Here is an 11,888-nt window from a genome sequence, read left to right on the forward strand (position 1 = left end):
TCTCTTGTTATTTCCTTTACTTTAAAGTCCAGTTTGTCCAATATAAGTATGGCTACTCTGGCCTGTTTTTTTTTTTTTTTTTTGTCTTCTAATCACATGATAGACATCTCTCCATCCTCTTACTTTCAATCTGAAGGTGTCTTCAGGTCTATAATGAGTCTCCTATAGACAGCAAATAGATGGATTTTGTTTTTTCTTTTTTATCCATTCAGCTACCTTATGTCTTTTGGTTGGAGCATTTAGTCCATTTACATTCAATGTTATTATTGAAAAATATGGGTTTAGAGTCATTGTGTTCTCTGTAGGCTTCATGCTTGTAGCAATGTCTCTGGTACCTTGCAACATTTCCCTCATAGAGTCCCTCTTAGGATTTCTTATGGGGCTGGTTTGTTGGTGATGAATTCTTTCCATTTTTGTTTGTTTGTGAAAACCTCTTTATCTCCTTCTATTCTGAATAGAAGGCTTGCTGGATAAAGGATTCTTGGCTACATATTTTATCTGTTCATCACGTTGAAGATTTCCTGCCATTCCTTTCTAGCCTGCCAAGTTTCAGTAGATAGGTCTGTAACTACTCTGATATGTTTCCCTTTGTATGTTAGGCCCTTTTTTATCCTTAGTTGCTTTCTGTATTCCATCTTTGTCATTACATTTTGCCCGTTTCACTATGATATGTCCTGCAGAAGGTTGATTCAAGTTACATTTGACGGGAGTTCTCTGTGCTTCTCGGATTTCAGTGTCTATTTTCTTCCTCCATTGGGGAAAGTTCTTGGCTGTAATTTGTTCAAGTACTCCTTCAGCCCCTTTCTCTCTGTCTTCTTCTTCAGGAACTCCTATGATATGGATATTGTTCTCCTTGATTGAATCACTCAGTTCTTGAATTCTCCTTTTCTACTCCTGGATCAATTTCTCTCTCTTTTTTTCAGCTTCCTCTTTTCTATAATTGTGTCTTCTAATTCACCTCATATCTTCTCTGCCTCTTCTCTCGTGCAGTGACTGCCTCCATTTTATTATGCATCTCATTTATAGCATTTTTAAATTCATCACAACTATTTTTAAGGTCCATAGTCTTTGTAGCAATAGTTTTTCTGATGTCTTCCATTCCTTTTTCCAGCCCAGTGATTAATTTTATGACAATTGTTCTAAATTTCTGCCCAGTTATGTTACTTGTGTATGTTTTGAGCAATTCTGTAGCAGTGACTTCTTCCTGGAATTTCTTTAGAGGAGAGTTCCTTTTCATCATTTTGGCTAGCTTTCTGTCACTTGTCAGTTTCATAAGCTTTTATCCACTCTGCACCCCTGAGTATTGCTATATAAAAGGAGGCTCATTGACTCTCCAGGGCCTGTCTGTTCAGGAGGTGTTCTTTTCATGGTTTCCCTTGGTCTCTCTTGTTGTGCCTTTGGTTATTTTATTTCCCTACTCATATTGATATTTGGGACTCTCCACCATGTATACTTTGGCTTGTTTCTTGAGGTAGCCCTGAAAAAGAAAATAGACATAGAAACACACAGGGAACAAAAGCACCCTGGGATCGGGGCACCTAGCCCAAGGAAAGTGCCACAGCTAGAGAAATGATTTCTCTCTGAACACCGTGTGGTTGCCGATGGGATTATAGGACCCCACTCCATCCTGGGCTGAGGTTTTTCTCTTCTCTGGAAACAGCTTTATGAGACACTCTTTGTCTTCCCCTCATCTCTCATCAGCTCTCTGCAGAGAGGGCTCCTTCCCCTCCAAGCCTCTGGGTCCCGGCCTGTTTTTAATCTTCCCCAGTATACAATCACACAGCTATGAGGCTGTCTTCTTAACAGACTCTGTCTCTTTACTCCAAGATTCTTGCAGATTCCGTGTCTTAAAGGCTTCAGTCCTTCTTTTGTTTGAGAGATGCAGCGGGCGAAAATTACAGTTCCCTACTAGGGCATCTTGCCTCCTCCTGGTCTACTGTAAGCATTTGTGTGTAGATTTTGCTTGTGGGCATAAATTTTTGATTCAATTTGGTTAATGCCTGGGGATGCAATTACTGGATCACATAGTATAATTAAGCTTAGTTTGGGAGAAGACTTCCAGATTGTCTTTGAGGCTGGCTGTATCATTTTGCATTCAGTTCTTGCTGCTCTGCATCCTTGCCAGCAGTTGTTATTGTCAGTTTTTGGATTTTGGCCATTCTTGTTAATAGTTGTAATGGTATCCCATTATGTTGATTCCTAATTCCTTAATGACAGGTGATGTGGAGTATCTTATGTGCTTATTTTCTACTTGTATATCTTACCTTTTTAATATGTCTGTATCTGGATTTGGGAGTAGGATAATGGTGATCCCACAGAATGAGTTAGGAAAGGTTCGGTCTGCTTCTATTTTCTGAAATATATTTGTGGAAAGTTGGCATCATTTCTTTGTTAAGTGTTTGATACAATTCACCAGTAGAATCATCTGACCCTGATCATTATTTTTCTGAAAGATTATTAGTTATTGGTTTATTTTCTTTATATAGGTATAGATACTAGATATATAGGTATATTCAGATTATCTATTTCTCCTTACATGAATTATCATTTGTATCTTTTGAGGAATTTTTTGACTTCATTTAAGTTATCAAATTTGTGGACATAATCAAATTTATAGTGTTTCTTTACATTTTAATATCCATCTTTGTCCTCTCTCTTTTTTCTTCTTGGTTGGCCAGGCTAACCAAGAGGAAACTTTTGTTCCATTGATTTTCTCTATTGTTTTTTTTTCTGTTTCCAATTTCATTGACTTTTGCTCTCAGTTTTATTAATTTTTTTCCTGTTTGTTTTAGGCTTAAATTGTTCTTCTTTGTCCAGATTTCATAAGGTTAAAATTACATAATTAATTTAATATGTTTATTCTTTTCTAATAGATGCATTTAATGATGTAAACTCCTTCCCTCTAAATATTGATATTGCTACATCTCTAAAATTTTGGTTTGGTATGTTTTCATTTTAATTCAGATTAAAATGTTTTTTAATCTCTGGAGATTGCTTTTTTGCCCCATGATTTGAAATGTTTTAAGTTCCAAATATTTGGACATTTTCTAGCTATATTTTTGTTACTGATTTATTCTTTTATTTCAGTGTGGTCTGATAACATATTTTGCATTATTTCTATTTGTTTAAACTTTGTTAAGGCTGTTTTACGACCTAAACTATGGTCTATCTTGGTGAATGTTCTATGCGAGTTCAAGAAGAATGTGTATTCTGTTGTTGGATGGTATATTTTATAAAGGTCAAATAGATTCAGTTTATTGATAGTGCTATTCAGATAAACTATATCTTTGCTGATTTTCTGCCTGCTTGATCTATCAATCACTGAAAAAAGGATGTTTAATTTAACTATAATAGTGGATTTCTTTCTTTCTCCTTGTAATTCTCTAAGTTTTTGCATCATGTATTCTTAGGCTCAAGCACATTAATATTGTTAGTTTTAACATTGGGATCTATCACTTTAGAAAATTATATAAAGTTATGAAATATAAATGTGAAAAAATAATGGAAATACGTAAATTGTATTGTTTGGTTTACCTAAAAAAGAGAAATTAATAATTTGACTTAAAAATTCACATGGAAATTCAGGGGACCCAGAATATCCAAAGTTGGAGGACTCCTACTTCCTAAATTCAAAGTGTGCTACAAAGATACAGTAATCAAGACTGTGTGGTACTAGCTTGAGAACAGACATATAAATTAGAATTGAGCATCCAGAAATAAGCCATATATATATATATACATATATATATATGGTTTAATGTTTGACAAGAGTGCCAAGATAATTCACTGGGGGGAGGAACACTTTCAACAAATGGTGCTGGAACTACTGGATATCCACATGCAAAAGAGTGAAGTTGGACCCCTATCTCCCAGCACTTACTAAAATTATCTCAAGATAAACCATAGATTTAAATATAAAAGATAAAGCTGTAAAACTCTATGAAGAAAACATGCATAATTATTTGTGATGTTGAGTTAGACAATGGCTTCTTAAATATGGCACCAAAAGAACAAGACACACACACACACACTTACACACACACACACACACACACACACACACACAAATCAGACTTCATCAAAATAAAAAACTTCAGTGTGTAAATGACACTGTCAAGAAAGTGAAAAGCAACCCACAGAATGGAATAAAATATTTTCAAAATCATTTATTGGTAGACATTTGTATCTAGAATATTTTAGGGGCACCTGGGTGGCTCAGCTGGTTGAATATTCAATTCTTGATTTTGGCTCAGGTCATGATCTCATGGTTCATAAGACTGAGCCCCAAATTGCACTATGGGCTAACAGCATGGATCCTTGTTGGGATTTTCTCTCTCTCTCTCTCTCTCTCTGTCCCTCTCTTGCTCATGCTTGTGTTCTTTCTCTCTCTCTAAAAATAAATAAACTGAAAAAAATTGACAGTCTATTAATGATGGGGAGGCATGTAGGACATATTTGTGAACAGGTATCACACAAGAAGTGAATGAATGATATGTCAGTGCAGTAGAAGTACATACAATGTGCTATGGAAGAGGCAGTTAATTCCACTGGGGAAAGGTTCCACTGATGATCTGGTATTTTGAATTCTGAAATGACTTCTTCAAGTTGTTCACGTATGTTGGCCAGTTTCTCAACTGTTCACTGAAAGGAGGCTCACAATCTGAGCTCATTTGGGAATAACACACCAACATCACAAGACCAATTTTAGAAACCTCCTAGAACTTTCTTCAAGGCATCCTTCATTTCTTTATTCCTGAGGCTGTAGATCATGGGGTTGAAAAAAGGTGTCAGAACTGAGTAGAATAGAGTTGTAAATTTCTGCATTCCCTCTGCTTGTCCTGACCCTGGGCTCACATATGTCATCATGACAGAACCATAGAATAAAAACACAACAGCCAGATGTGAGGAGCAGGTAGAAAAGGCCTTCTTCCGGCCAGCAACTGAGGGTACCTGCACTACAGCCCTCAGCACCAGGGTGTAGGAGCCAGTAATGTAGAAAAAGGTGGCAAAGATGAGGAGGGAGCTCATGGTGCCACATGTGAGAACAGTCCCTGGGATTGGGACACAGCGTGAAGCCAAGGCCAGCAGAGGACCCAGGTCACACAGGAAGTCATCAATCACATTTGGGCCACAAAATGGTAGCCGAGTAACAAGTATCACTGGGATCAGAAACCAGAGAAAACCATAGATCCAGCAAAAGATGATCAGGCTGCAACAGAACTTCATAGTCATGATGGTGGAGTAATGCAGGGGGCGACAGATTGCCAGGAACCGGTCATAGGCCATTATGGACAGAAATAAGCATTCAGTTGTGCCTAGTGAGAAGAAGAAGTACAACTGGAGGAGGCACCAAGCAAAGGAGATGGTTTTGGTCTGAGAGAGGAAGTTGGCCAGCATGTTGGGCACATCAGAGTTGACATAGCAGATTTCCAGGAAGGAGAAGTTGGCCAGCAGAATATACATTGGGGTGTGGAGCCGGTGGTCCCATCGCACTGCACACACGATGGCCATGTTTCCAAAGATCGTCATGATGTAAGTCGCAGAGAATATGGAAAAGAGGAAGATCTGCATTTCCCAGCGGCAAGGGAACCCCAAGAGGATGAACTCACTCACAGGGTGAGAAAAATTTCTGGCTTCTGAAGTCATTTCCTTCTATCCTGTGAGGATTGCAGTGGAAGTTACATGTACAGAAGGAGTCATGCCTCCTGATTCCTCCCCAGGAGAAAAAACATTTTCCTGATAATAGGTGAGGAGGCCTAGACCAGGGGTTCCTAATTTTGATTGGGCACTCCAATGGTCCATTTGTTGAGTATACTTTTCTATATTTTACTCTTTATGTTTAAATTATATATAGACCACTGCCAGTCTATATAATAAATATTGGTAATTATTTTGAAAAAAGCTTTCTTAAAATAAAAATAGAAATTGAGGTATTATCTTTCTGCATCTCTCATTGAGTTGCCTGATACACCTAACTTTGGAGGACATTGGTCTAGACAATATACGCAGGTGGCTGGCTGAAGCTTAATTGAGATATAAGCATTGACATTGGTAATTCAGCAACAACAACAAAAACAGTGCCACCAGATAAGTGACATAAAGGAGCGAACATGAGGCTTTGAAGCCAGGATGAAAACCACAGAGTGACTTTAAGCAAGTTGCAGTTAAGCACGTTAAGTCACCATTTATAGGCCATTATTAGTATCTGTTCTCTGTCTGTAGGATGCTGTAGTACACGGGCTCCAGACTCTGATATTATTAGAACCATATGGAGAAGCCTTTGCAAGGTTTAGATTCCTGGGTTTGGGATCCCCTGGTGAGTCAGAGCACAAGCTCTGGGGACATCTCAGTTCTTGGCTCTGCCACTTCCTGGGGAATACTTCCTCAGGCAAGAATTTAACCTCTGAGGCTATGTTTCTTTCTCCATAAATTATGAATAATCAAACCTCCACACCAGGGATGGCATGAAAATTGTGTATAATAATGTAAGCAAAACCAGTTTAAAATAATACATTGCTACAGAAGTATAAACTTCTGTAAACTCTTCGGGGCTTGTTACACTCCTTAGTCTTATAAATCAAACTGATTTTAAAATGCAAGGGAATATGTTTTTCTGTGGAATTTTAGCCATGTGACAGGGTGAGTCCATGTTGTGTGTCCGTGTGTGTATAAGAAAGTGCTTCTCAGTCCTTGCGGAGTTCACGGAATGAAACTCCTTTGTAAGCCTCTTTTTTTTTTTTTAAGTTTATTTTGAGAGAGACAGAGACAGCATGGGTGGGGGAGTGGCAGAGAGAGAGGGAGAGAGAATCCTAAGCAGGCTCCTGAGAGATCATGACCTGAGCCGAAACTAAGAGTTGGACGCTTAACCCACTGAGCTACCCAAATGCTCCTATAAGTAGACATTTTTAAGACCATTTTTTTGCCTATTAAACATACCAGAGCTCTCATTTTTTTTCTTAATAGACTATCTTCTTGGTAAGGTTACCACTACAATTATAATTGATAGCATTTTCCTGATGGCTACACCGTAGTTTGTGTTAAAGCCCCCTACTTTTGAACCTGCAAAACTTCTTGGGTGATCTCTTTTCTCAGTGCCCCTACCCATGCCTGGCTCCTTTGTGGGATTTCCTGGGAAATAAGCATCAAACTTTATTCAAATAATCAGAACAAAAGAGCACCAACAAATACTATTTCAAAATAGACAGACTGATGGAAATCAGGGTTTTGATGCAACCTTTTCTCCCTCTGGCATTCTTTGGTTTTGTGGTTTATTTAGCCCTGTGAGCGCGGCTCTTTTTTTTTTTTTTTAATACAAGGGAGCAGAGAGAAGTTTATCTAAAATTATCCTTGACTAGGCCTAAGTGGAACACAGAAGAAGTTTGGAACTGTAAGGATGCAGGTCCGATCTGGCCCTCCCCACCGGGCCTTCCCAGCCTTCCCGGAGCCGGTCGCGGTGCACTGCTGAGGTGGAAAGGCGCCTGGCAGCAGCCAGGGCGACAGCCGGGGGGACAGTCCCCCGCCGATCCAGCCTTCTCCTGTACTTAAAGGGGAAGGCACCGGCTTCTCCTGAAAGGGCGCACCTTAAAGAGGGACAACTCCTGCGGGCCCAATCGGGAGAGGCCGGCCGATACCTTTGACCTTTCTAGAGGTGGGCCTAGTCACATCCCACGTGGGGCATCCTGAGCCCACTCTGATTGGTCAGTGCTCCGGATGGTGTGATTGGCTCCCACAACTGGTAGGGATTGGATCACTGTACACCTGTCATCATTTCCTGTAACTCCCCCTCCCAAAGGCATAAAAGGCCCTGCCCTGCCTTTGTTCGGGGCTCTCTCCACATGGCCAGCGGTTGGCTGGAGACTGTGAGCCCGAGCTTAAGCTTGTAATAAAGGCCCTTTGCTTTTGCAGGCTGACTCGGTCTCCCTAGCAGTCTCTGGTGTTTGTTTTGGGGTGATTTTATAAACTTGGGTACAACAGAACATGGGTGTATCATCTGTGTTTTACCTTTTTTCCTCCTTTCCCAGTTTAGAAGCTCAGAACTCAAATGCTTTATTCACCTTGTCTTGACAAACACCAGTTCTTTGGGGGAAAATTCCAGTAAACTCATGTATAAACTGAACCCCAACGTCTGTGAAGACTTTGGCAGTTTCATTTTCACATTATGTACCACAAGCGCCCCTGACCAGCCGGCACACACACCAGAGGTAGCGGAGCAGCGTTTACTGGAAGAAGCTTGTCCACCCAGCATCAGTCGCAGGCGTGCAGGCCCCTTTTATTTTGCTCATTTTAAGAACAGTGGCACCAGAAATCTAGGATATTACATTTTAAGAAGGTGCCTAAACTTTTAAACCCTGAGGGTTTGTTTTTTTTAGCTGTGTGATTAGGGAAGTGCTAACCCCTCCCCTGATGTGATTAGGACCAGGATATTGTATCAACATGAAGAAAACTTGGTTCTAGTCCTGTTTCTAGAGTCAGATTTTGGGGCTGGGGAAAAAGGGGTGCCAGCTTTTCTCCTGGTGTGATTGGGGGCTGCAGTTTAAACTTTGCAGTTGCAGGTCTAGGCTATGACAAGCTAAGAGCAGGTTTCTCCCCTCAACCATGTGACGGGGAAAGTCATTGCATTAAGCACTGGGCAATAGATGCTTCATTTCCATGGAGCTTCACAGGAAACAATTTACTCTTTGGGAGAGTGGCTTGAAAGGGATTTGTTTGAACAAGTTAATCCTTCCTCTAAAATGTATCATTTTAGGGGGGAGGTGTTTTCTTATTTACTCCATAGGGGAACCATAGAACGGATTATTGCCTCCACTTCATGTATGAGAAGGTAAAGACTCAGAGATTAAATGCCTGAAATCTCAAACCAGTAAGAGACAGGGTCAAGACACAAATCTGTACTTTGTGGCTCCTGTTTTACTGTTTCTTCACTACTTTAGAGGACCTTCAGAGTAGATGTGTGTAAAATGTCACCCATCCCAGGGAAAAACTGTATCAAATTAGTAAAATGAATAACTGTTGGTGCTATAGACATCATCACATCATCTGAGGGGAGGGTGTGGCATCTCCCAAGCACCCCTTTAAATTATACCACTTAGTTGGAATTGTGTTTCTTTTTTTCCTTTTATTTTTCCTTTTTACATGGCTATCCCTTTTTTGTTGCTTGTTTGTTTATTTTAAGTTTAGGCACACAAATACCATATTGAGTGTAGTACTTATTTTACTCTTACCTGACTTTTCTGATATGCAGTGTTCAACTCCTCTACAGTGAGGAGGTAGGTCATCTCTCATCCATCTATACAAAATTAAGATAAATGATTATCTTAAAGAAGTAATGAAAGTATTTTTATTTTAAAGAGAAGATATTAGGCAACAATAGACAGTGAGGAGGCATATAAGGGTTCTACAGGTATGTTTCTTTGTAGTTTGGAGTGTTATAATTCTATCTGTTGCAGTCTTTGATTTGTCACTACTTTTATTATTTAAACTTTTTTTCACCAATTAGATAATGTTACTCTGTTTCTACCACTGCCTGGTAGAAGTCTCTGTTTTCCTGTTATCTTTTCAGCATAAAGGACAGTGATTCAATGTACTATGTCCTAGAGACTTACTTAGGTGAATAGTTGGATTCTGTTTCTTGTACTCTGGAGGAAATAAACTGTCACATCTGGGCTTCTGTTTCTTGGAATAATGTTCATATTCACTGGCCTCAGAGACATCATGGGTGTTAAAGGGATCTACAAAGTCACATTTTCTTATTGGTCTGAACTTACTGAATCTTGGATCTGGGATTCTCTAGTCTCTCTTTGCACCAGCAGTAACAGAACCCCTCTCTTCTGATTTCTTGCTGGTTGGTCATCTAGCTTCTGTTGGAATAATCCATGACAAAGAGCTCAATGATCAGCAGAACAGTTTTCATTTTTGGAAGTTGTAATAAACTTCCTTGTTCTCTCTTACAGTCCTGAGTCACGTTCCTATCTTGGTGTGCCCTCTTGGTCTTGCTTACTTCTGCCTCAGGGAAGGAGGGTTAACATTACGTGTCCATCAAACACGCACACTCTGTTAGGATTTAGACTGTGCATTATCCTTCTTGATCTTTCAACAACTACAGAAGTAATAATTAAACCACAAGAAGACAGTACGTGGTGGTGCTGGGCAGATTGTAGTCTTTCATTACATTATGCTGATGCTCAGAGTAAGTCACACAGCAGCAATTAGAAATAGCTGAGGAAGGGACTCATGTCTTCTTTGAATCTTCTCTATTTATACTAAGCACTCTTGGTTTCTTTAACTAAATTTGACATAATTTCCAGGGTGCTCACCATCCTGGTTGTCTTCTTGTGATTGTTTATACCTTTCAGAAGATTAGATCTTACTGAAACCAAACAGAGTGGCCTTTGTCCTGTGTGACTGACACAGAGCACAGTGTGCCATATTTCATTCTAGACTCATGCAGACTTAGGTTAACATTAGCTTTTTTGGTCAGTAACTTCTACTTTAGACTTCTATTGAATTTCCATTTTACCAAAGTCCTTAAAGTTCATTGACAAAAACTTCTTTAAAACCAGATTGGCCCCATCTGATGCTTGTGTCGTTGAGTTTTCTAAGCAAAGGAGGTTAACTGATTTTCACCAAGTGTTTCAGTCAATTAGGATCTTAAGACTATCAAATACTATCTTTCTTTTCTATTTTTATTGCCTATAAGTTTGGTAAAATGTCTTTTGTTTCACCTATGTCTGATTAAAATATTATGTACAACATGAGAAATTGCTTTTTTTACTTAAAAGTTTTTCTAGCTTAGCATCTATTATCAACAATTATTGATAGATGGCTAAGCTAAAAATAGATGAATAGTACAAAGGTGGTAAAAATGACATTGTATCACTGGAAGACATTCTGGTATATATAATTAAATGGATGTTTATGAAGTTTTTAGAAGCAAATTTTGGACTTTAAGCTGCTATCCTTATTTAATTTCAGTTGTTTAAAAATTTTCTTTCATTCTCCAGAATTCTCTAAACACACTAATAGTGGTTTTGAAATCATACCTATGAATTCATTCTGCATCCTGGCTTATAACTTAAGGTCTAGGTCTGAGAACTTAAGCTTATTAATAGTTACTGAGTGCTGTTTCACTTAATTTTCATGTCAATTCTCTTTTATACGTGTGTTCTCCATTCCTTGGAAAGAAGATCATTTTTGGAGCTGTTCGTATTTTAATTTAGATTGATAGGCGCCATGCATTTCTTCTCCAGAGGGCAGGAAATGGTCCAGGCTTTTTTTGTTTTTTAAACTCTCATAAACCTTACAAGCAAGGAGACCCTCTCACTTGAGTGCTATCAGCTAGTATTGGAAAGACCTTCTCATTTAGGTCCTAGTCCCGTGAAAATCTCACTAAATTCCTTAGGGAAAGTCATGCTTTCTTTACTGGCTTTTACTGGCTTCTCTGTAGTTGTTTCTTTCTTTTTCTCACTCCACTTATTACCTTTTTTTTCCCCAGAGAGTTACTTCTAAGATAACAGTATGATTTGGGATTTCTGACTCTGAAAATCTTCTATAGCTCAGTACTTATATAAGTAAATAATAGTATTTCATACCATTTTTGATGAAATCTTTTTGTTTTTATTTTTTAGTAAAGTATTTTTTAAAATAAGAGCATTAACTTCTTGACTGCTGTCCATCATGAACTTCAGTTAATTTTCTATTAACTGTTAGTTTGCTACCACTTGTTGAACATTTATGTGCTAGGGTACAGTCCTTTCAAGCTTATTTCCTAAACTTCATTTGGCTTTATAGCTGATCCCTGACCTAAATGATTTCAACAACACAACACGATTTTACTAAGTGCCTACTAAATTTCTGTATAAATCTCAATGCAAGGGCTCTTTTGGGACATG

At 38.8% G+C, this 11,888-nt stretch overlaps 1 protein-coding gene across 1 annotated transcript; it reads right to left on the reverse strand.

Moving 5' to 3' along the window:
- Nucleotides 1-4,704: 4,704 nt before the first annotated feature.
- On the reverse strand, nucleotides 4,705-5,646 carry LOC115302251 (olfactory receptor 11H6-like). The gene has a single exon (XM_029952207.1). It carries the CDS (start codon nucleotides 5,644-5,646, stop codon nucleotides 4,705-4,707), a length of 942 nt encoding a protein of 313 aa, XP_029808067.1.
- Nucleotides 5,647-11,888: the final 6,242 nt, after the last annotated feature.

Source organism: Suricata suricatta, chromosome 9 (genome assembly GCF_006229205.1).
Source record: "Suricata suricatta isolate VVHF042 chromosome 9, meerkat_22Aug2017_6uvM2_HiC, whole genome shotgun sequence".
In the NCBI taxonomy this organism is placed as follows: Eukaryota; Metazoa; Chordata; class Mammalia; order Carnivora; family Herpestidae; genus Suricata; species Suricata suricatta.

Bases quoted from the DNA above. Each gene is read 5' to 3' on its own strand.
- LOC115302251 (XM_029952207.1), bottom strand. From the start codon at position 5,646: ATGACTTCAGAAGCCAGAAATTTTTCTCACCCTGTGAGTGAGTTCATC.